Raw genomic sequence first — 25511 nt, 5'->3', positions numbered from 1 at the left:
TTTTCACCTATTTTTAAATGTAAAAGAATAAGTCTGCTGCGGTCTGTTGGCTGAAGCCCTGAAGCGGAGTATTAATTAACCAAATAAAAGAATCCCACCCGATAAAGGGCTGTGCACGACTTCCAAAATGATGAGCGGAATTCCCGGTACAGCAGTGGTGCAGGTTACTAATCTGTCTTCGGCCGTGAGTAGCGAACAAATGCGCACTTTGTTTGGATTTCTGGGGCACATCGATGAGCTACGTCTTTACCCACCAGAGTAAGAACAACCCCGGGCTAGGATGCCGAGGCTTAGCCGCGGATATTCGGCCTTTCTGAAATAAAAATATAATACCAGCGGGTATTTTATCTGTGTTCTTTTATTCACAGCAATGTTCCTCTCTCCTTCTCGTCCAAAGTGTGCTATGTAAAGTTTCGAGATCCATCTAGTGTCGGTGTGGCGCAGCATCTCACCAACACCGTTTTTATTGACAGGGCTTTGATTGTGGTGCCATGCGCCGAAGGTGAGTTACACCTGTCAGTTCATTTTTATAGTAAACATTCATGCAACAACAAAAAGCACAGACATCCCTTTCTTTTGCATTTTTTTAAAAGTGAAGTTATAATGATTTTTCAGTACAACATTAAACACAACTTATTATGAAGACATTTTGAGAAATATATTGTTGGTCTTGTGCCTAGCCTTCTTTAGAACTTTGCTGAAATGCATGTTTTATTCACTGATAATATTGATACATATTGTCCTTGTAAATATTATTGTACCCCTTCATTTTTTTTTTCTGTTTTTAGTATCCCTCACCATTTATGTTGACACTCTTGCCCCTCTGTGTACAGCCCAAAATAATATCAGGACTTGAATACATGCTTTCTGTCTACGTGATCTGGTTCTAGATAGCTACTGAGTTTATTAATTTGGTTTTGTATGTTTTGTTTCTGTGATTATGTGTGCATATCAGATGACTAGACTGGCCCAGCCGTAACACTACACTAGCCTGAGTCAGGCATTGTTTTCCAAGCCACTATCCCCGATCGGGCCAACGAAGCCTTCAGTGGGGAATGTGACCAGGAGAATAGCCCGCTGAGCCTTCCAAGATGGACACCTGTCTCTGTTTATTATATTTTATTTTGGTTTGTTATTATTTTTTCATACTCTCCCATTCTGTCCACTCTCCACTGTCTCTATATAGAAAGTACAGTATTGTGTAGTCTGTTATTTTAGTTTGTTGTTTTTATTATTGTCCCCCTCCCTCTCTCTCCACTGCAGCTGCATCTTGTTTATGGTTGATCTCTCCTGGTTGCTACTGCAAAATGGAATGCATATCACACACGGGACATAATGAGGATTACTAACCACTCCAGGGTCATTATTTCAAAATTTTGTCACTTTCTGTCACTGTTATAACATATAGAGACACATTTATACAATCAATTTATAAATAATACTCTTTTCTGCCTTGACCTTTTTCGATTGTTGCATTGAACTGTACAATATTGTAACTCCAAATTAAGTAAAAAGGAAGCGTAAATGTTTTTGAAAATAGTTTTGAAATAGTTCCAGTTTTGGATAACCTTACCTAAATTTGTTGTTCTTCTCTGTATCTGATGTTCTGTGTGCTATTAGTGATGCAGCCATTGGGGTTGTCTTGTGTTGCACAACATTCCAACACTGCGAAACGATCGCCCCACGGGAAAGCGTCCATGCTTGATATCGTATGGTTCATGACCAATATCTTACCAGTACAGGTGACCCAAACATCAAAGTAACTCATTCTCTGCATTGCTTTCATCTTTCTTGATTTAGAAAAGAGAATACACTTACATTATTTTTGGTTTGCAAATTTAAATCATGTTGAGTTAATTCAGTTAGACACCAAATGGAGAAAATTATTTATCTTTTAAAAAATGAAAATGAGGATGCTTGGGCTTAAATGTGTCCCACATAAATGCTATTACTTTGTAGACAGAACGTATGCTACACTTTCTTTCTCTCTAGAGGTCAATGGGCTTATTGTGGAGGAATTGAAGAGACAAAGAAATAAAACTGATTATATTACATTTACTTACCCTATGTTCTGATCTGCAGGAAAGATCCCAGAAGAGGCAAAGGCCTTGTCACTATTGGCTCCTACCACTCCCATTCCCAATCTGATTTCTGGTGGAGGACTGCTGCCAATTCCAACTCCTGCTCCTCTTCAAAATGTTTGTCTACAAACATTTATTTTTTATGAAGTATCCTAAATGTGAAGCATAATTGTGTACATTTTATTTTGTATGCTTGCAGTTGAATCTTCCATTTATGAATCGAATTTCAACTGGTGTAGAGCACATTGCAGCAATGCAATCCCAGCCACCACTGATGGGAAATGTTGATCCTACAAAAATTGATGAGATACGGAGGACTGTATACGTTGGCAATTTAAATTCACAGGTGAATGTGACTGTGGTACATTTTAAACCAGCGTCTCAGACATGCCTGTTAGTTTTAATGTTAAGTTGTCTTGCTTGCTTATTGCCATTTATCCAATTTATCCAGACCACTACTGCTGAACAGCTGCTAGAGTTCTTCAAGCAGGTGGGGGATGTAAAGTTTGTACGAATGGCTGGAGATGAGACTCAGCCTACCCGCTTTGCATTTGTTGAGTTTGTAGAGCAAGAATCTGTCGCCAGAGCCCTCACTTTTAATGGAGTCATGTTTGGAGACAGACCATTAAAGTATATCTGTCATAATGTTTTTGGAGATACATTATGACTGCCAACTTCACCATACATTAATTGTTTATATTTTCTGCTAAGGGTTAATCATTCCAATAATGCTATTGTAAAGCCCCCTGAAATGACACCCCAGGCTGCTGCAAAGGAACTTGAGAATGTTATGAGAAGGGTGAGAGAAGCTCAGTCCACAATTGCAGCTGCTATTGAACCAGGTAAGGCTTTTCAGTTTTGTAGAAAGGCAAATATGGAAAGACTGTGTGATTAACCATAAAGAGAAAATGTACCCTCTATTAGACATTAAAAAGAGCTCCTCTAGTTGGTCAAGAAGCTCACGTCGCTCACGATCACGTTCTGGTCTGCGAAAGAAAAGGTCCCGCTCAAAACACAGGTGCATTACAAGTACCTAAAAATGCCTGATATTATGTCAGTGGCCCATGTAGAATAATAATTTCACTGCATTTTTTTGTCTGGAGCAGATCATCACAGAAAATGTGGCCCAGTGAATCTCACAGTTCTCGGGGCAGCCACAAGAGGCATACTCGTTCCAGGGACCGTAAGCACAGCCGCAGTCGTTCTAGGTGTGTGGCATGAGAAGTGTTTAAAGCATTGTCAAATATAATGTATATCACATTTCAGCTTCACATGGTTTCTGTGGCTGGGCCATACACAGGCCTGAAATAATGTCTTTTTTTTTTGGGTGGGGGGGGGATCAGAGGTCAGAAGAGGAGGAGCAACGATCGGTCACAAAGCCCTCGTCGAAAACCAACATCCCCACTCAAAAAGTACATTTCAAAATATTAGTGTTTGTCGCAGTGTTTATTGTGTCACATTATTGTTGATTTTTCTCAATTGTCTGACACTTTCAGGAGTAAGAAAGCAAAAAGAAGGGAAAGGAGTAGAGAAAGAAAAGACCACTCTACATCAAAAAGAAACCGGAAGGATGCGGGCGCGCTAAAGAGCAAGAGAAAATCAATAAAGGTGCCTTACCAACACATCAGAACAACACTGTACAATGCCAAATGGAAATCTCCCTTAGCTTTATTTCAGTGAATTGTTCTTGTCATAGTTGAGGGTTAGGGAACAGCTCTGCACTGAATTTTGCCCTTCGTTTTGGACTTCTGAATTGCTATAATTACTGAAGATGACAGATCGCAGAAATGGTCATCTAATATGACTTTTGCCCTTGTCCTTTGCTTCAGATGCTCACTTTAGCATCAAGTTTAATCACATGGTTTCATTGTTGCTAAGTGATGAAAGTTATGTTGCAGGTGGAAAGATTATCCAAACGGGAGGAAAAGAGAGTGTATGTAAGTGACAGAGAAGACTCGTCTACTCCTTGTGAAGAAGTATCGTCCCCATTCACCCAGCATAATGGCAGCTACAGGAATCACGTGTCTATGGCTGTGTGACTGTCACTATGGTAATACTTATTTACATAATTTAGTTATTATTTTTAACTGGACTTGTGTGGCAATTAAGCACAAAACTCAAAGAGCTTTTTAAACCTTGGAATGGAATTGACATTATATTTAACCTATGCTATAATCGTAGCTCTGACTTATAATTTTTGTCAGTATTTATGTTTTTCTTGAATTATTTTTGTGTTCGACAAACAGTGCAAATAAATGCACTTTATTAGCAAAAATATATTTGTACTGTAGTTTATATCGTTAAGTCTGAAGTTCCAACAACAACTCCAGGGAGAAAATTCTAAATTCAGTAGATTTCTTAAATACTGAAGAATATCAATTTATAATGTAGTTTTTATGTAATGTTTTGTTTGTCACATTGCTTGAATCACAGAATCTGTAAACATTTCATGTTTGAGGCCTCTATCTTCATGTGATTTTTTTTTCACAGGTTGTCATGTAGGGTAACTGTATAAGTATGTTGCTATTTTTTATGGGTGGGTTTTGATTTCAGTTAGACTTTTTCTTATTTTTGTGCTGTAAGATAAAATACGTTAAGCAAATGTGTAAAATGTTAGTATTTTTATGACTATATAATATAACAATACACTGTTCTTAGTAAGACAACAGAAAGTTACAGTTCAGGACAGAGATGCATTAAGTACCTGTCCTAGACTAGTCTGTACATGCAAATAAAAATGACAACTCAAAAAATGTTTTGATAATGTTATTGTGATGTGTGAACTAAATAGATAAATATTTTAACTATTTTAAATTACAAAATATGGCTAATATAATTTTCAAGACACCAGTAATCATTATCTGTTAAACAAAGCATAGGTCATTATCAAATATCATCTAGATCACTTGTAGTTTTATGTAGGTCTAAGCCAAACAATGATAAAATATGAATATTAATGTGAATCATAGTAAATTTTCACAGTCTCTTTCATAGTCTTGTGCACAAGTCAAAAGTCGGGCTCGAGCAGAACTGTCCAACATAGTCTAGGACTGGTTTGATTTCAGACATGTTATGCAATTCATCTCTGGCCTCTTGGCTACTGGTTGGGCTGCACTGAAATTTCACTGTTTGCTGAAAAATTTCCAAAGTAGTATATCCACAAGTGAAGGCAGTCTGAGTATTTGGAAGTCCAGTCATTTCTAAGTTAGCAGGTTGATCCAAAATTATGTCTTTGATTGGGTCCTCTTGGATCTGCTCAGGTGCCATCAAACCAGAGTCTTCTTTGGTCTCGACAGCAAACAGATTTAGCAATGAAACACGGAGAGCACTTTCTTCAATAATTTGTAAGCTGTTTGTATGCCACTCTTCCACTTTCAAAGTTTGAAGTGAGTCCAGAAGTTCCTAAGACAAAAAAGTATATTTTTACATATACTTTCCAGGCTCAGTAATATTTTTTGATACTCACAATCTCGCAAGACTTCTCTATTTTTTGTATAGCATTGCTGTTCTCAGGGTTTGGTATGCTTGGCCAAAGGATTGCTTTACTTCTACAGTTTTAAAAGTATTCATTACAAATGATATATACTGTATACTTAATACAGTAGAAAGAAATTGCACATTTAGAATGTATTAAAGTAGACCTACCTTTTTAATGCTGGACATGCCACAATCAGCAGTACAATTGTAGTAACAAAGACAACTATAATTACATTGTCTTTCATATAAACTGTTGTGAAAAAAAATATATAAGAGAGAGAGAGAGAGAGATGGCTATAGCTATAGATATAGACATAGATATAGATCAATATCAATGCAATTTATGGATTTATTTCTCTAACCTGGTTTATATGTTTTAAAGAAGCATGTGATGCTTCTTACTCCTTTTCCAGCCTGAGTGACACCTGAAATATTAACTTGGTATCTCGTGCCAGATTTCAGTTCTTCAATTACATAGCTGGTCAAATCTGCATCTACACTCACAACTGCAACAAAGAGGTTTGGTAAGGTATAAAAGTAAGCATGTTTAAAATCAAAGAAATTGCACAGATTAAAACCCACCTTTCTCTGCTGTGCGTGTATTCCTGTTGTTGTATTCTTTGTAGTAAATGTTGTAGCCCAGTAGAAAGCCCCTTAGATCCTCTTCTGGGATCTGTGACCACTGCAGCACCACTGAACTGGATGTCACATTGTAACAGCTGATATTTGTTGGGGCGCTGATGGGTGCTGTCGAAAATTATAAATGAATAATGTAGTAATCTTATTGGTAACACTAATAACTACATATTTAATAGCCCTAATAAAGCATGAACACAGAATTCATAATGAACAAATTGTTTACTAAGAATGATTGAGGCTTTGTCACTACTCAATGCCATAACTCCAGTCCTAACCCCTTCATTGAGTAACTGCAAAGCTTCATTCTTTTGTTCATTATGAATAAAGTATTTGTTCATGCTTAAGATGTAGTTATTATAAAGTGGTATCAGTGTATTGTTAGTAGCTCAACATATTACTTACATCCTTCCATATAATAGAAATACTTGCTCCCAAAAGTGCTCTCGCTGCTGTTGATGTGTTTTAGGTTGCACGTCTCTCTATTCGGTCGTGTGTGTAGAGACAGAGAGTACCTCTTGTAAGGCTCCAATGGCTCTGCTCATTGTAAACATCTTCATTAATTTACTTTACATTATTTGTACTTTGTCAACTTTCTACACATACCTGTGAAATTAAGTGTCCAATTACTCCATGTGTTCTCAAAAAATGATAAATATGCAGCTCTATGTTGGTTCTTCTGATTCCACTCCACAGAGTAGCAGACATAGTTATTCAAGAGTTGAGGCTCCCAATGCACGGTAAAAGAGATATTGCTATGAACTGTAACATTTAATCTCTCAGTGTCCATACCTACATCAAAATAAAATATAGTTAGTCAAAGTATGTCAAGTTGTCATTTAAAGATACACTATGTAACATTTATGCTTGTTTCCATGAAGATGTATTGCTTTGTCTGGAATGTTATGGCTTTCGATCTCCATGGAAACAAGCAGGTAATGTCAGCAGACCAAGTTACAGGTCTATGGAGATGCACCCGACTCAGAATAAGAATCCAGGTTATTCAAGTTTAGTTAGCTCTTTTGTCAAAAAATAATAATGGCATAGTGACATACTGGAACATTTAGGCGAAAGGCAAAGAAAAAATTACATCTCTGCAAAGAAGCAGGTGGCAGACCAAAAAAGTTACATTGTACACATATATGTTTTAGGTTTATGTAAGAAATTATGTACTCACGTGGTATACTATCACAACTCTTTATTGTTTGGCTGAGGGCTGGGGAGACACTAACATTGTTGAAGCCACTAATATTAACGGTGTACACTGAACAGGACAGATGAAGCCTTATCTCTGTATCAGTGGTGTTAAAATGCTCACTTGGCGGCTCTCCAGAGGCTTTGTGAATGCTTACAAAATACCCATCTGGCCTTTCTATTTCAACAGTCTGACAAATATAGATTTTGGTTAGATTATAAATTACTAATAATAGTAACTTCACTTGAAACATTAAGACTAAATACCTTCCAAGTGAGAGAGACCAAACAACTGCCTTTTGCAACTGGGTGCTCCATTTCTTTAAGACCAGTGAGAATTGGCTGCATTTTCAGTTCTAAGAAACATCACAAAGTTCAATTATTAAAACATAAGTAAAAAAATAGTAAGTGATACCATCCTCATCATTATTTGAACATTCTCAAACCTGGAGGTATAATGTATGGTGCACTCCAAGGGCACTGTGAGCATTTGCTGTTGCTGATGCACTTTATCTCCACCACATAAGTCCAATTTGAATTTAATCTGATTTCTCTGCTGCCCTTTCCATCTGATATCTTTAAAAAGTGGAAATGACAATGATAAAATAACAGTACTCTTCATCTTATACACTAATCTGTTGTACCAGTAGGTATTCCTTACTTCCCATGACAATTCTCCCATTGGTCTATATCTCACTGTGTAACCCTGAATTAATTTATTGTCATGCTTTAGCCAGCCAACTTTAACATCAAGGATCCCAGAATGGCGATAAAAAGAAGCCACCACTGGTGGACCACATCGAACTGAAAAGCAAATGTTGCGTTTACAGACACAGAATAAACCTAAAGGAAATATTTCAATTAAACATAATAAATATATTCAATTTACATAGATTTTTTGGTGTTCCCTTGAAAATGACCTTTGTACAGTTTTGTGACTCTGGATTTTCTACAGCCATGGCAGTCATGTTCTTATTTTCAAATATTTGAATTTTTTCATTTTGCCCAAGGCGTGTGCAGTAAGTTCTTAAAAGACAGAATAAGAAACACAATATAAGAAAAAAAAACAAAAAACAATATTATCATACCATTGCACATATAAGTAGACAAAACATGTATCTTTAGTCCATCTATGGTATCCCTGTGTGTGATCTGGGATCACACAATTCAAGTCAATATTATACGTACTCCTGTTGTATGATGAGTGTGTAGGTCTTTTTGGATGTACCAGTTCCAGGTTGCTGCTCACATCTCCATTCCTTTTTACTATGCGATCCCCACCTACTAAAACAGTCTAATTTGTGACCTAAAACAGCGGAGGTTTTCTCAGTTATTCATTCAGGTATTGTGACTCAACTAATTCAATGGTTCAGAGTTAGTTTCATTACCTGGATGAAACTCACAGTGATGATAATTTGGACAGGAAGTGTTACAATTTACTGAAACAAACCCAAGAATAAATCAATTATCTGTAAATCATGTATATTAATAGAACAACATTTTTTTTTTCTTTAACTGAAAATACAAGTGTTGCCTACATACAGACATAGATGGGTAAAATATAGCAAACATACATCAAAGATGCACTAAGTAACTTTTCTGTTGGAGGTCCATCATGTAGGCCAACTTGTCTCCAGGGAGATGTTAGTTACTCGCAGAGTATTATTATTATTTTTTGCAATAAAATGCCAGACAGATATGTTTAATGCTATGCTGTGGAACTGTAAAGTAAATTAAAATATTGTGTAATTATTTTGTCCTTTAGGAACACATTTGGTCTTGTAACTACTCATTTAGTTTCAAATGTAAATGCTTCTGTTCCTTATTGCTTGCTAATCTTATCTGGAAGCAATTTTGTCAGAAGTGACCAAGGCAGGTGAATATGGATGCAAATCAAATCAAGCAGTTGGTTTTCAGGCCTCTTTCTTTCCTATTGTTTTAACTCCACATGTGACATTCTGCTCAGAAAGGCCAACAGGAACACATCTGGCTACACCTCAGTAGGAGTCACCTTCTCACTTTTAAATGTATGTCCTCTGGTCATCTCAACCTATATAAACTTGGTGCTTGTATCATTAGGGGTCTGACGTCGAGGGGACATGTTGCTTGCAAAAAATAAACTCTGCCTCTTTGCTTCAACATTTATCAGTGTCTACAAACGGAGTCTTTTTCCCCAATAGAACATCCCAGGCAAAGCACTCAAGAAACCAAGCGAGTGACAAAACAGAACACCAGAACAGTTACATAGTGCACCATTAAATACAAATGGATTCCAGACTATTTCTTCGCTAATTCGTTCCCAAATATACATAGATCTATAGGTATTTAAATTGTATACATACCTACAATGAACAAAGTTAGGAAGTTTAAAAGGGTGAAACTCCGCAGTGATCCACGGTTCACCATGCTGCATAAGACTCTAATATCTTTTGGATGCTGTTTAGGTATCTGTGGCTTCTACCCGCACCTCTTTACTGTACACATGTTCCTTCACCCTATCACTGTGACATGAGAGGAAACACACCAGGCACTTAAAGTCGCTGAAGGGGTGGAGACTTCTATAATACCTCAGTGGGTCTAGGAACTGAAGAAATATCATTAAAAATAGCTTATATTGATCATTTCTATTTCCTTAATCTGTGTAATCTAGTCTGAATCATCCTATCAGTCGGAAATAAAATGTATACATATTAAAGATTTGCCTCTTCTAATTTGCTGTCAAAGAATTTATTTACATTAAAAACAAACCTTTCATTTTGCATTATACCGTTTACTGTTTCAGTCTGAGTTTCAGGCATAGTCACTTTTTCATGTCTAAGAATTACTGGAAATAAACTCATTTGCATAAACAGTGTTCAGAAGAAAACTACTACTGAGAACTACACCAAGAGAACTACCACTTTATTTTTCTGTATAAAACTGTTCCATATACAGGATTTACATAAGACAGACTACCCTGTACGATCTGTGTGCCTTTCTTAGATATTGTAATGTGAATGTTTTGGCTGCATATTGCCTCTTCCTGTTCAAAGGTTAAAGGGAATTGTAGGGTAAAACTTCTCAAGATTAGCAAATGAATATAACCCATACTCCAATAACCATATTTGTTTTTTGTCATTATAATATATTAGGCTACTTTTGACCCCATGCTGAGCTTTCATTTATTGTTAAAAGTTTCAAACAGGCAAAAAGCAGTGAATGTTCTTTCTAGGGCTTGTTCCTCTTCAGAGCTAAAATGTAAACACAGGAAGTTCACGCCTCGGTTCAGTTAACAACTTTATATATGTTTTTAAGGTTCTGCATCAGTATATTGAATATTGACTTATTCAACGTGGTCACCTCAGACAAACATGTTTTGATTTAGGATTCTCAACTGACAGTTCACGCTCATTGTTATTGTCTACAGCCAAAATTTTAGATTATGGTAAATTATTTGTTTCAGTCAAAGTGATGATTTTACGTTAAATGAGGTCTGTTTACTCATCTGTTTCTCAAAACTAAATGTCCCCAGTTTTATCGCCCTCAAGATCAGTAGCTCTGTAAACACTTTGAAGGTTACATGACTTGGAACAGTATGTGGGTTTCTTTGATAAAAATCTGTCTTTGTTCATAGGACTCTGCTGATGTATGTAGTTCTCATTTGTTGAGAAATCTAGGCTATTTATATACTGAACTTCATAGCATTACAAAAATTAAATAGTGTTGTTGTATTTTCTCTTTATCAAACAACAGAATAAAATCGTGTACTTTGTATTGGCCTGTAAAAAAGTTAGAATCATGAAGAATTTACTGCTAATTGATACTTTGCAGTGGGGGTGTGTTCTACATGTATCTTTATGGTGGAATATGCATCATTTACCATGGTGATACAATGCCCACATCAGCAAACACAGCCACACAGATTTAAGATAGTCTGAAAACTCCAAAATGGATTTAAACAACACATTTTCAGGAGCCTGTGATCAATATGAGTGTTCATGGTTTAGGTATTTCATTTTCAACAAAAAGATGAGAGTTTCTAATTGAACTAATTCTATCTAGCTTGTGGCTGTAATCAATATAAACAGTACAAATAATCTTGCCTGTCTGTAGTCCCAACTAAGTCAAGTCTTTCTGTCCAGATTGTGTTAAAGGTGCACCATGTAACTTTTTGGATGGGGGTCCTTCACCTGTTTGTCTCTATGGATTTGTCACTGCTCTGCCTGGAATGTTCCATAGTTTGACATTAAACAGCTGTAGTGTTTATTTATTTAATTACAGGTGGTTTTATTGCTCAAAAAACAGGCATTCTGACTGTGAGCAGGGTTGCTTCTCCACAAATCGGACCTGTAACTTAGTCTGGTACAGCCTTCATCAAAGAAGAAAAGTTGAATACCATACAGTGAAATATTCCAGACAAAGCAAAAACATCTTCATGGAGAAAAGCATATGATGGAAAGGTTACACAATGTTACACAGAGTCTCTATAGTTACCATCACACCCCCAGGTAATGTTGATGCCGCAGATTATCGATAAGGCCATTCGAATTAATAATATTTTATCCATGTTTGAAGCCATAATTTGATGTCTCTGCATTTCTTCTGAGTGTTAATCTTACTTTAACCACTAGATGCCGCTATCACAAAGAGCAAATTGAGCAGTCGCGTCCACTGGGCCACTTGAGTCTCTTCCCTTACATGCATTAGATTGTAAAAGATTTAAAATTCTAGTTTATAGTGAAACATCTTTAAAACGCCACAACTAGTAGTTTGTTTTAGTACTCAGTATTTACTCACCACACATGAAACATAAAACCCCCGTCCTCCATGGTTACTCTACAGCCTACACTCGACCAAAGCAACAGTGCCATCTTCCAAAAACAGCAAAAACAGATTTCACGCATTATCTGATTACAGATGTGAGTAATCAGATTTTTTTCTAGTTGTTCAGACCTGTACAGATTTTGTCGAGGAAAACTGCAAAACAAAAATGAATGAGAAAACGAGAAAAGATCATTTTAAATTAATCTGATTTTACTTACCATGTAGCCTAAATATTCCCATTGACATTCGGAAACAGCATAGACCCTTTTATAACATATAAAGCTCACAACATATGTAATGTGGAGACAAATTATCAAGGCTATGTAAACAGTTTTCTCGTGTTTTCATGGCTCTTATCAGTGTTCACCAGACTTAAGTCAGTAGCCTATCTGAAGTTCACACATCAGAAAGCCATTTAACCAAGGTCAAACTGGGTAAATGAGAAGGACTCTGCTATTCTTTTTTATATTGTAAGTTTATGCTCTTACCTGATAGTTGCTTTAAAGGTTTTTAAGTTCAAGAGGACACTGTTTAAGGAAAGAATCATTTGTTAATTGTCACTCAGATCAATATGACAAGAAAGCCACAGGCCGATCTGTTATTTGACACAATTAATTATGTGTAATGGGTTAGGGTTAGGGTACTGGAAATAGTCTAGAGAAAACCTATACTATATGATTGTTTTAACCAGTTTCATTCTGATAGCCAAAAGTGCACTTTGAACCATTGTTGATTTGTCAAAACTTATGTCGTCATTATAAAATTTACTATTTAATTTTTTTCAAGCTAAGATAACGAACCAATTCTTGTTTTGCGTTGGGAACAAAAAACATCTGATTGGTCCACCTTACCCAGTTGTGGGCGGGAATATTTTGGAACCGATTGAGCAGCCCGTGTCCCACTCGTGCAATAAGGCCAGTGGCAACATGGTCCCCGCGCCGTGACTGGAGTTAAATTAGCTGGAGAGCGCAAATTTGCCGCCTCGTCTAATCTAGTTTGCGTGTCTGGCGCAGTGCAGTTACAGCTTCTTTTTTAAATTAGTATTCCTGTCAAGTGACGTTGACTTTTTTGGTCACCCCTGTCGGAGCTTCAGAGCGAAATGGATATTCTTGTGCGTGTTATTGGGTTTTTTTTCACTGGACAGGTAATTTGTGGCTCTCATTAGTAGAGACTGGAGGTAGAATATCGTCCGACGGAGGTGTCTCTTAGCGTTTGTGGCCAATAATAATAATGGAGCAGGAAGAGGTTTCAGCAGCGGGCGCGGAGAGTCGGTCCTCGTCAGGTTCTCACACCTTATCAGAAGGAGATGACCTGACATCAGAATTGGACCTAAAATCAATTGAAGAAGACAGCCACCACGCGGGCTTTCAGTGCGTCAACACTATGGGACATGGCACATCCCCAGAAGAGCCAGACCAAGACGAGGACGAGGAAGACGAAAGGGTAAACAAGCAGAAGTCTCGCCCTCACCTGTACTTATGCATGATTCGTTTAACCTGTGCAACAAGCATGTCATTCAGTAGACAACAAACCCATATAAAGAGACAACAGCTTGTAAATACAAAACAGCTTCCAAACATTAGTGGTAGACAGTTTACTCACTGTCACCTCTCAAATCAGCTGTTGACTAGCAAGTTTGTAGAAAGCTGAGTTACCTTTTAGGGAAACATTTAGGCTAATCTTTTAAGTTGTCAGTGACCTACTTTAACCCCCTTGAGTCCAAAATCAACATCTCAACAGTCAGCTTTTACATTGTAGTTTGATTCACTTTTTAACTGGTCTGACTGGCTTGGATGAACTTAGGGTGTGGTGATGGAAAGTGCTTGAGCCTTCTCTAATTCATATCATATGCAACTTGACTTTAGGCTGTAGGTGGGTTGGGTGCATTCTGGGTAATTCCCCTGAAAGAGTTAGGACAATGCAATACTACATATTTTGCAACATTGTCCAAGTCGTCTGCCTATATTGCAGTTGGATGTGTTTTCATTCATCAGACTCGCTGTCCCTTCCCTCACCTACTGACAACTCAGACTGTTGACAAAGCTGATTTGTACTTACTTGAATTAAACTGACAGTTGTTTGTTTTTAGACCTGTTGATTGATAACAAATATTGGCATTTACTTAAAGCCATTGATGGAACTTTAATGGAACTGAAAAAGATGGATGCATCTCTCATATGGCTAGAGCAGAACAATTATTCAAAATTATATTCAAATGCAAATGGCTACTGTGTTTGCAGCAGTAAGTTTGAAGCTACAACTTGCAGCTTTAAAACCTGCTACTCCAGTTGCTTAAGCTGCTGTATTTTAGCACTCATTTGTAAGCCTGTTACGATAATACGTTTTCAAGTGTGATTTCTTTTTCTTGAAAAGAAAATCATATTAAAACTAATTTGTGCCACTGGATCATCAGGATTTATTCAACACATCTCTTACTACAGAAAAATACAAAACAATTCGTACTAGTACAGAGTCTCCAATAAATATTGACCTGCCAAAATGATTGTTCCTATATAATGCAATTTAAACTATTGGCACAATATTCATCTTAAAGGTAATTATTAAATCATTCATAATGGTTTTAATAAGTCTAAAATCATTAGCTGTTAGCTCCATCAATAGGGACTGCAGTTTGGCTGTGATCATTTCAGTGCTCAGTCTGGTGAGGGTGTTTGGATTTAAGAGCACTTTCTGGATTACCACAAGATGACAGATTAGTGCAGTTTTTGATCTTTAAAGAGCATGACTGTGTAAAACCCTCAAGTTGTATAGAAAGATAAATTGTATTGCATATTTGCTCCAACCAAGATATGTTTTATATAATTTTCTAAAGAGAATGATAGAGACTTCTTAAAATAGGAGCAAAAGTGACAAATTGAGTGTGAATGAAAATGAAAACAAGTGAGTTGGGGTCAGACAGGACACTCTGACCTCTATAACTTATACTGTTGTAGTTTCAGCAGGAAAATCTTTAAAGAACTCAGTGACGTCACCTCTCATTAAAGCCCAGCTCAGGTGTCACTCCAGCTCCGGACTTAGCACAGGCTAACGTTACAAGTGCAAGCACTAAGCAGCACTTTACTATAGCAGCACAGCAGCTCTCGTCACACTTTATCACAGCTTTTGTAGAAGTCTCTGGTCTGCACAGGCCTAGAGCTGGCCAACACTGTGGGCAGTGATAACACGATCCATGAAATTGTAGAACGCTTATGTAATTCTTTCAATTCAAGATTAAACCAACACTAAGGGAAAAAAGATGATTTTATAATTTTCATAAATGATGTGCAGCATGATCCATTATACACTAATCAAACCTGCATGCCACCTTCATTTTATCTGTGCGCATTATTAGTCCGTCGTTGCTTCTAGGCATTTGTTGACAACAGTGAAGCCAAAGTGCATGCTACTAAATCTCATAGTCCTGATATAAATTGTAGCTTTCTTTTGCTTATGATACATTTCCTGACTTGGCTCTTGTGGTAGAATATTTTAGGAAATGCTTTAGTTTGTTATGTCCACTTTATAATCTATCAAGCTGTATTTAATGTTTGGATTATTCTAGCTAAACACTGACTCTGAGTTTGCCTTATGTAAACTTGGACTCGGTAGTTAGATATGATATACCATCTAACTGCTTTATACTGTTATTCATCTTCATTTCAACTTCCTCAAAAAATGAAATGATTTATATGGCTGGTTGTGGAATATAATTTATTGCTACATAGGTAGTCTACTGATACAAAATCTATTTCAGATGAATTTCAGTACAATTGAAAAATATAAATACTCAGCTACAGCCCACACTCAATTTACTGACTCACCATACTACACATACTACACAGATATCATTGTAGTGTCTTAACCAATGACATATTTTAGTCTACTTATTGAATGCAGTAGTAAGTGTCTGTTGTTTTTTTTTTTTTTTTTCCTGATGTCCTTGCATTAACCACTACGAGTAATGATGGAGATGGACCACTGATAATAAAAGGAGAGGATTGTTCACAGTAACTGAAGAGCTCTGTTTGGCCAAACATCTCTGGCTGTACTTGCTTTTTCCTCTATATTGGGGGTATTTGTACATTTCTTTGTTCTCTGCATTCTGTGAGGGTCATGTGACACCAGAAATTAACATAATTTTAAACTGCGAAAAATCTAACTGTTCCAACTCTAAAGAATAACAATGCTCAAACTAAATATTGATTCCAACAGTTTTATTTTTTATCTTATTCTGTTTTATCTTTAATGTTGACGCATCAATTTTTGTGGTTTGTTTTCTGTCAGCTGCGGTGGGTTTACCAATGTTTGCTGATTTGAGAATATTTAACTTTCTTGCCAGGCACTGGTTGTGACAAACGTGGTTTTTGCCTGTATATCCAGAGTTACGTCTGTAATCAGGAAGCCGTCAGGTGTAGTTTGTGACTAAGAGGATTAACTGTTAAGGCTCTTCTGACGCCCACTTGTAGAATACGTCTTTCCTTGGACTGTCTTTGATTTTTGACTTGATGGCTGCCCAGAATTCTTCACCATGTTATCATAGCTAGACCAAACTGAGGATTACTCCTCTTAGCATTTGAAGATGTCCCTGGGTAGATATGTCTTGCTATGCAACGCATCAACTGAACACAAGGTAAGGAAAACATATCAAAATTGACAGTCATTACAACTGAAGAAGTTCTGAGACTTGAAAAAATTATACTAAATATTTTACTTTAGGGACTCAGTATGAATGTGGACTTAATATTCACTGGATTTTGTAAATGAAAATGGCCTTTTAATGCAATCACCCTTTTAGATAATGAAATGGTTGTGTATTAGTTAATGACCACATAAATGCATGCATGGCCATTATGCTACTACAGCCTTCCCATTAGTGCTGGGTATCATTAAGAAGCTGCCGATACGATACATACTTTGATACATAGGCCACGATACGATACATATCTCGATATAGTGCACTTTTGGTTCGATACAATATATTTCAAATTGATTTGATACGGTGCAATAAAAAATAATGGCTAAATGATGGCTGTGATACTAAAAGTCTTTGTTAAATCACTTCTTGTACAAAGCTAATATGAACCACCAACATTTTAATCGTCAAAACACAGAAAATATCAAATGTGTTGTATAAACGAGTTTCCTTCCTCTAAACCAGGGGTGTCAAACTCATTTTGGTCCGGGGGCCGTATCCAACCTACTTTGATCCCAAAGGGGCCGGTTCAGAAAACTCATGGCATATATACCTCAAAAATAACAAGTTCAAATATTTGTGCAGAGAAACTCAAATCTATTACAGAAATCTTTTTTAATTGATTAACTCTTTCTTTTACAAAATATTATAATAGTATGAACAACCTGAAACTTTAAGAAAAATGCAATTTCAACACAATGTTTTAACATAAACTTGTATGCAAAAAGGAATAAAAGGTATGCAAAAATATTCTTGGTGATTTAGCGATACAGCAGCCCCCGATATCGATACTGTTTCATCACATTAAATGGTATGATATATCAATATTATTGCACACCTGTACTTCCCATACTTTGGGGCAGTAACAGAACATCCAAATGATTAATTCTGTCAAAATTCTATGCAAAGCTGTTGTGGTTTTCCAAAGTAAATGGGTAGACCACATCTAAACATTGTGATGATATCCAGTATAATAATTAAAACATGTTGTGTGAACAGTATTGTCATCAGAGCTCTGAGCGAAAAAGCAGTTTGTAGTTTACTAAAGGCAGTAAATATCTTTACTAAAGAAGAGGGATCTCAGGCCAAAATGTACGTCAGTCATTTGGGAGGAGGCGAGACAAGTGGAACATGCTCCACTGCAGCTGAAATATTTTTGCTCCCAAGTGTTTACAGAGTACGCTAGCACTTACATGTTCTTTCTGTATGGTGATTATGTGATTTATATGTGTATAAAAAGCAATTAAATTATGTGTGACAAATTGGATTGGTATTGACATTTCTGACAAAGCTGTTTTCATTCTCATTGTAAATATTCTGTTTCTACATGTTGTCAATGGAAACGCATTAAGGACCCTGTGTTCGTTCATATATTAACATATCATTTAGTGGATTGTTTTTTGTTTTTTTCGAGGCTCTAAGTAGATTTTTATAGATATTTGATTGTTTTTAGTAACTCAGGCCTCTATACTGAGACCACTAGAGTGAACAGTAATTGAATCAAGTTACTGGTCAAGATGGAGTGTGTTTATAATATACACTCTGTGGTGGTTATATATGTACAGGAACCTTGATCTACCCAGCTCTTGCCGTACTTCACCTCTTGTTATTGTTCAGCCTGCCTCATTGTTGTGCTTTATGCCTGTACATATTACTTCCAAGCGTGACATACTTATTAGACTGGTAAGCTTTTCAAAAGACAGGGTTGTTTAAATCTTTGAGAGACAGGAAATATTGTGAAAGAGCTAGGGGGTTGGGAGGCACTTGGGAAAATGGCATGTTTAGTTTGACTGAGCGGATACTGCGGTTGAACATAGTATCACAGATCTCTTGAGATACAAGATCACAGAATCATGTTTGGTTTGTAAATGTATTCCTCTTTTCTGGCTTGGTGGCACAACGGTTACTGAAACACTCACAAAGCCACAGGGCGATCATATGGTTGGTAAATACAAGGTATGCTACTTGAAATTCTCTGCCTGCTGCTTTGTTGTGCTTAGAAAACATGAGCTTGTGGGTACTGTCCACACACACAGAGGGGCTGATAGAGGAAGCAGGCAGGTCACATTTGATGTTTTCTCTTGGCTCAGCTGGTTGCCCGCCCCAGGCCTCAGAGATGGTGGGTGAAAGGGCACAGACTGCTGCCAAGCTCCTCTTACCTGCTGTGTCCTGCTGAGGCCGCACACTGCACTGGCTTCGAACAGTGCTTTTTAAAAGTTCCAATACTCCCACAGTTTTCATAAGGGCTACAGGAAGAAGAGGTACACCAAATGAACAAAATCTGAATATCTGAATATAAGATAAGATAGGTTTGTCACAATAGCATACTTTGCAGTGCAATGTGTTGCTAAATAACATGGAGGACAATAAGATGTGAATTTTCAGTCTTGCTTCCTGTATTGTTGAATTGTAAAATTATTTGAACATTTACTAACTCATAGTGATCAATGGGTTCATTGATAATCATGATTTCTCAGGTCACATATAATTGTAAGAACTAAAATCATAACAGTCTGGATAATTTCTCATGCAAAAGTAAATCATTTCAATCTATTCTGCCTCTTTTTTCTACTTTTTACATCACATTAACTTTAGTGTAGTGTAGTGTTGCTTCATAAAGCTGTTCATAGACCATTGATCATCTACTAGACAATGTGAACTGAAGTTAAAAAAAAAACAAAAAACTGATCTCTTGATTTTATGTTTTTCACAGGATTAGCATTAACACTCTGACTAAACAATAGATTTCTTCTCACAATAATTGTAACACTAAAAAAGGGAAGGGTGTCCCACACAAGTGACAAGCCTCAAGACACATTTGCGCACATATATTCTTCATCTGATGCTGTCTGGAATGGGACAAGATCTCACAAAATAAAATTGTAGCAGTCTTTCAGTGACACCAAAGGCAAAACTGGATCACACATTTGTGTCTCAGTTGTACTTAGTTCCACCCATAGTTGCGGTTGATTTGAGTTTATACTGTTGCATCATGTATTTCCCTGTTGTTGTTCACATGGATATTCCCTCTGCTGCATCTCTCCAAAGTAGGCCTCTCACACACAGTTTGAAGTGCGATGTATTGATACAGAAATTGTTATGATGAACAAAACTGGCTGCAAGTAACGTTTATTTTATGAGCCGATTAATCTACAGACATTCTACTGATTAATTAGTTGTTTGGAACATAAAAGATAAATGACTATCAGATTTTTATAAATTTGACCCAGATAATATTGATCCTTATCAAATGTTTTAGTGTCTAGACTTGATAACGTCTAGATAACGATCATTCCATTAATTAGTTGATGATTATCTCAATAATTGATTAGTTGTGATTAATCACTAAATGTGTCAGTTAGAATTTAAACAAAATGTGTCTAAACCATAATCGCCCTGGTAAACTCTTTTTTTTTTTTTTTTTTGAATCATAGCACAAATAAAACATGAGCTTCAATAAATAGATGAAACTCTTTGGTAGTTTTAAATCAAAAACGCGTCATCTTTTGAGAACAATGGACCATTCATATGGATTATTATTACTTAGTTTCCAAGGGAAAAAATCGTATGGCTGGAAGTCAGCCAATAAAGTAGGTACGGCCCACTGTACAATTTACAAGAGTAGTAGTTACTGAGACAAACATAATGGAGGTGAGGACATAATAATGGGATCTGTCAGCCAATGAGTCAGGCAAACTTGATACTAAACTGCATAATGCAAAAAGAGGACTTTCCAGATTCTGGGGAAAAGCTTTAGCCTGTCTTTGTGACAATGACCCAAATGTGTTGAAAGGAGTCAGGAAATGGTTGTCTTTTGATATAAAGAAGAATGAGGAAGAAAGACCCAAAATATCTTGAATAGTATTTGCCAAAGGTAATAGAAAATGAAGACGTTTCTAATTATTTTTGCTAATGATAACCTTTACTATAAATCAGAACAGATTTGAATGATGACCTTGAGTATTATAGTGTGAGGTGTAACTTACTTTTTTTTTTTTTTTTTTTTTTTTTTTTTCTTTCCAGATGGACCACATCTTGTTTCCTCCTGCCACATCAGTGCGTAAATACAGTAATCCTGACCTGACGGTGGGATTAAACCCTGCCCTGAAACTGAAGCGGTATCTGAGTGAAGATGGGACACACATGCGCAGGAGGAGCCTCGGGGGTGGACTTACAGGTAATTAGGCCAACAGTCTAGTTTTCACACTGCGGCTGTCTGTGACTAAACGTTGTAAACATGGCCCCTGGAAATGCACATCTCCTGTTAATCGCACTATAAAGTTCTTGATAATTAGAATGTGTATGTTCATAAGGACATTATGTTTACCGATGTGCACAACCCTGGGCTTAGGCCAGCCTTCCCAGAGGAGGAAGTTGTTGCCATTGCTTGCCTCACTTCCTGATTGTTAACTGGTCATTTCCTTCTCAGAAGTGAAGAGGCCTTACGCTAAAGGGAATCAAGGAATTTGCTTATAATCACCAATACAATACTTGTGCTTATGCCATCCAAAATTTACATATTACAGTGTACTTTTTCAAACAAGTCAGATATTTATGAAGTATCATTATATACATAAAAATAAGTAAATACAAATATAAATGATAAATATAAATGATAGATAGTATTGAGTTGGGTTCTTTCTTTGTTTATCATTCATTGTTTTGTTATTGTCAGTTTCATTTTTGTTGAAACACAATAACAGATTTTTAATAAACTTGAAATGTTGACTTTATATTGTATTAGCTCTAATAGAGGTGGGCAAAATGATTTGATTAATAAATTGTTGTAGACACACTTCTATGTGCTGAAGTTTTTGCAGATTGTTAGCAGGACATCATGGCTCAAAGTGCCATCTAGCTGCCATCTTGGGTAAATGTTGTTTAACACAATATGAAGCATGGTGTATCCTGTCACATTTGTAGAAGACAATGCATATTCAATATTTGACAGTGATGTGTTAATGGGTTTGTAACCTTCTGAGCCTTTGTCTAAAGCATGTCTCTTATCAGGCAGATTAGCTGGTGGCATCTCTTTTTTTCATTAGTCATCTGCTCGAATGGCACTCTGGTACAGATGCAATATTCACCACGTTTGTGTCATTAGTAGAATGAATGTGAATCAATACCATTTTACTGACACTGTTAACCCTTTACTTTCCTGCAGGAAAGTACCTTCTGCTGCCTAGTAACACACAGCAACCCACTTGGCATCCTTCACCTGAGACATCAAATCTGCTTCGTATGCGGTCTCTTAACCTCGGGAAGTCTGACCCATCCATCACCTCTAGTCAGGTGAGTTCAGAATAACAGCAGATCAAACTTCTGTCAAATTTTATATAGTTCCCTGATGACTTGTGAAAGTGTGTGATAGTTAATCTATACAACAGTCAATTTCAGTGTAACCATGAGCCATTAGTTTTGTATTGTTATGACAGGTGCTCCTCAAAAGGGTTAGTTTGTTTATTCACAGACAAATGCAAAATTCATGATTTAATCAATCCAGTTGGGGGTGCCATTTCCTTTGACATATTTTATTTATAGATTCTGTGTTTTACTGTCATTTTATTCACGTGTTTTATTGTAAAATCAGTTTGATATGATTTATAATAGGAATTGTAAACCAAGTTTATATCAGATGGTAAGGGCTTAGTAATTGTGTAAGAACTTAATTTCAAAACTTCAAGTAGGCTATGGTCAGCCCTACACAGTCAAATTTTGTCTGATGGGTGTTCAATGAACAGTTTTCAATCAAAGACTTTTGTCCTGTTGACAGATTTAAATTTCTTTTTTCTTATAAAATAGATAGTTATAGTTATAGTTAACATTCTACTCCAAGGCCTTTCAGATTCAGGCAGATGAACTTGGGTCTTTGTATGGGCACAGCTAACTCATATAATTAATATGTACATCAAAGTGCTCTTTTTCATGTACATATTAAAAGTGATGGTAAAGTCTCGTTGGGAATAAAATTGTGACATTGGCAAAAAGCATTAATTTAAGATTTGAGTTGTGCAGAATAGTGTGAGTCCACTTAAAATTCACAGAGCAAGACCACAATGAATAGAAATGAGCAAGACAGAGAGGGAATGGGAAAATCTAAACAGACTGAAACAGAATCCAAAATCACAAGTGGTAATTCTCAGGATGGCTTTATAATTCAGAAAGTTCTACCTTCTGCTAAATAGAATACATTCACATGTTTTGCAGTGTGGATTGTGTATCCAGGACATATAAAGTATATTTACATACAACATGTGGGCCTTGGGTCTTACATTTTGTGAATGTTCATCTTTAGCATAGATATAGTGTTTAGGTAGTCCCCCAGTGTCTCGGTGACTCATTCATGGCATTAATGCAGCATTGTCTGTAATCCCTCTGCTGCAGACAGGATGCTAGAGTCACTGCAGAGGTTGAAGGAAACAATGCTTTAAAGGAAATCCTGTCATTTTACAGCGACCTAGGGCGCACGCAGAAAAATGAGTGTGCCTTTTGACAAAGCTAGTTTAGCTCTGCCTGTGCTCAGCCTGCTACCTAAAACTCCTGCATCGATTCCTCCTCTATCACTCCATGCTGCTCTCCTTTACTCCTTGGAGTTACAAGGACGAGAGCGAGAGACTGTCAGCTGACTGTTTCCCTCCAATCACACCTTGTGCTGAAGTGTTTAGCAGCTAAGATCAGATGTAGCTGCAGGCTGAGCTAGGCTGAGCACAATGGCTATGCACCGGTAGGAGGCTCTGTACCATGGATGAGTCCAGTATCCTGAGGAGACGTGGTTTACAGGTAGGCTCTAACCAGCTGCTTCTCCAACACTATTGTAGCTGGATCTCAGCACAGACTGCACTTATCTAAGATGTTTGGATCTGGACTTTACGCCCCAGAGTTTCCACTGTGCATGATCCTGTTTGGTGACAGTTTTCCTTATGATTGCACATATAAATGCCAAAAAACTGAAATTTTTACTTTAGGTTTCTCATCAATTTCTCTTTATTATAAAGTGCAGATGGGTGCACTTGTATTCATCTAATTATATCTACTTGTTGGATGTTGTGAAGTGTCAACTTTTTACTGAATAAAGAAATATCAAACTAGTTTTGAATTACTTCGCAATTACACAAACTAAGCAGTTGTTCTCAAATGGAATTTTTGGTCAGAATGAATTCGCAAAACTGTATATTCCCATTAATTAAATCTTTTGGCTGTCCAAGGCCAGTTACTGAGGGGACACTTAAACAGTGTGAATATAATATAGCAGTAGTATAGCAGTAGTAGTAAAACAGCAGCATCTTGTGTTTGGTTCAGGAACTGCGACTCTTTTGTAGTTTCCTAATTATTAATCTATTATACTATCTAGTAATCTCATAAATTTATCTAAGGTGGGTCAACATTGTGGCGGTCCAGCAGAAATTTACCTGTAAATGTGTTGGTTGAGTGAGTTTTGAATCTCTATCTTATTTGTAGTCTATAGAAGATGTAACATAAATTTGTTGCATTTTCATTTTTGCATCATAAACAATATACATTCACATTTTAAATCTGTAAAATAATATTTACAATATTATCAATAATTTTATATATTTTCCCCTCTATCATCAAACACTTGAGACATTTGTCTGAAATGCATCATTGTAGTTACGAGTGATCACAATGTTTGTGTGCTAGAAGATGGGTATTTTTAAAAAAAATGTAAAACATACTCATATTTTTTCATTATAATATAATTTTTCATTTCACTTTTCAGAAAGAACTGAGTCTTCCCAGAAGAGGCAGTCTGTAAGTGCTCACCCTCTGCAACACACTCACATTCAATATAATGTAAAGTTACTGATCACCGAGCACAGAGCAGTTGCAGCCTAGACTACATTTATGCTCCAGGTGAAGGTGATCATAATCAGATTTTTTGTGTATCCTGCCTGATCTAGATAATATTTTTTACTTGCACCTAGTAACCTTTTGGTGATGGTTTTGCCGTTTGCTTGTCTCCATGGAGATGATGTTGCTTTGCAAGGAATGCTCCATGGTGTAGCATTAACTTGTACAATATCTTTGTTTATTTTTTTCTTTATTTAGATGTTTATAGTTACTAAAATACATAGAAAAAAATGCAGGGTTACCTCTCCACAGATCTAACCTGTAACTTGGCCTAGCAGCATCACCTGTTTGTCTGCATGCAGAAAGATGCATTTAATGCCATACTGTGAAATTTCCCATCAGAAAAGTTATATAGTGCATCTTTTAAGAAGAAAAACTTTTAAATAGATATACAGATGGCATAATGTCATGCGCCACAAACATGAAGCGGATTTGAGTCTCATCCAATTTGCAAAGTGAACTGAGCCCGACCTGTCGTGTGAACCAGAGGAAGTATTTGCTCTATGTGAGCCACTGGTAACACTGCTGTGATATTAGCAGCTGCATCGCTTTATATATCTAGTGCTCTGAAGCCTCATCTGACCTTGGTAACCATAGTAATTGTGAGTTAGCGTTTTGATATTAGAAAGTTTACAGAAATTAATGCAACTTCAATTCTCTGCTTTGTGGAAAAAGGAGGTTTGTCATGTGAAAAGTCAAGAAAGGGTTTTTGTTTTTATTTATGGGATTTTTTCATTTATTCAGTATCTTTGTTGGTA

General features: G+C 36.7%; 3 protein-coding genes across 11 annotated transcripts in view; 2 read left to right on the top strand and 1 right to left on the bottom strand.

Moving 5' to 3' along the window:
• The first annotated feature begins 21 nt into the window (after positions 1 to 21).
• On the top strand, positions 22 to 4546 carry srek1 (splicing regulatory glutamine/lysine-rich protein 1). Of its 5 annotated transcripts, XM_055153561.1 has the most exons (14): positions 22 to 258; positions 369 to 502; positions 956 to 1127; positions 1264 to 1359; positions 1621 to 1742; positions 2083 to 2198; positions 2281 to 2427; positions 2533 to 2711; positions 2793 to 2923; positions 3006 to 3099; positions 3188 to 3289; positions 3425 to 3493; positions 3578 to 3689; positions 3980 to 4546. In XM_055153561.1, the coding sequence occupies exons 5-14, from the start codon at positions 1712 to 1714 to the stop codon at positions 4118 to 4120; spliced, it is 1122 nt and encodes a 373-aa protein (XP_055009536.1). In that variant the 5' UTR covers positions 22 to 258; positions 369 to 502; positions 956 to 1127; positions 1264 to 1359; positions 1621 to 1711; the 3' UTR covers positions 4121 to 4546. The 5 variants fall into 5 exon arrangements, with proteins under 5 accessions (XP_055009536.1, XP_020777263.1, XP_055009535.1 ...); XM_020921604.2 differs by lacking the exon at positions 1264 to 1359; XM_055153560.1 differs by having other exon boundaries at positions 1264 to 1742.
• Positions 4547 to 4687: 141 nt separating this feature from the next.
• Positions 4688 to 13103, bottom strand: LOC110157456 (interleukin-31 receptor subunit alpha). Of its 5 annotated transcripts, none has more exons than XM_055153556.1 (15): positions 12410 to 13103; positions 12165 to 12344; positions 8577 to 8669; positions 8278 to 8414; positions 8050 to 8192; positions 7835 to 7964; positions 7656 to 7744; positions 7372 to 7579; positions 6801 to 6986; positions 6600 to 6731; positions 6141 to 6305; positions 5921 to 6064; positions 5727 to 5808; positions 5548 to 5629; positions 4688 to 5483 (listed from the first exon to the last, which is right to left on the bottom strand). In XM_055153556.1, exons 2-15 carry the CDS (start codon positions 12269 to 12271, stop codon positions 5070 to 5072), a joined length of 2112 nt encoding a protein of 703 aa, XP_055009531.1. In that variant the 5' UTR covers positions 12272 to 12344; positions 12410 to 13103; the 3' UTR covers positions 4688 to 5069. The 5 variants fall into 5 exon arrangements, with proteins under 5 accessions (XP_055009531.1, XP_055009533.1, XP_055009530.1 ...); XM_055153558.1 differs by having other exon boundaries at positions 12170 to 12344; positions 12410 to 13099; XM_055153555.1 differs by lacking the exons at positions 12165 to 12344; positions 12410 to 13103 and adding exons at positions 8746 to 8827; positions 9731 to 12059 and having other exon boundaries at positions 8577 to 8672.
• Positions 13089 to 25511, top strand: part of LOC110157421 (microtubule-associated serine/threonine-protein kinase 4-like) — a 26676-nt gene continuing 14253 nt past the window's right edge. The window contains exons 1-4 of the mRNA XM_020921757.2: positions 13089 to 13634; positions 20908 to 21061; positions 22049 to 22176; positions 24623 to 24654. Coding sequence (XP_020777416.2) covers positions 13422 to 13634; positions 20908 to 21061; positions 22049 to 22176; positions 24623 to 24654 — 527 coding nt within the window. The 5' untranslated portion in view covers positions 13089 to 13421. The remainder of the gene's footprint in view (positions 13635 to 20907; positions 21062 to 22048; positions 22177 to 24622; positions 24655 to 25511) is intronic.

The sequence above is a fragment of the Boleophthalmus pectinirostris genome, unplaced genomic scaffold (assembly GCF_026225935.1).
Source record: "Boleophthalmus pectinirostris isolate CB_2022bp ecotype Guang Dong unplaced genomic scaffold, ASM2622593v1 HiC_scaffold_18, whole genome shotgun sequence".
In the NCBI taxonomy this organism is placed as follows: Eukaryota; Metazoa; Chordata; class Actinopteri; order Gobiiformes; family Gobiidae; genus Boleophthalmus; species Boleophthalmus pectinirostris.
Note: the sequence above shows the minus strand (reverse complement) of the source record. Positions and strands in the feature narration are given on the sequence as shown.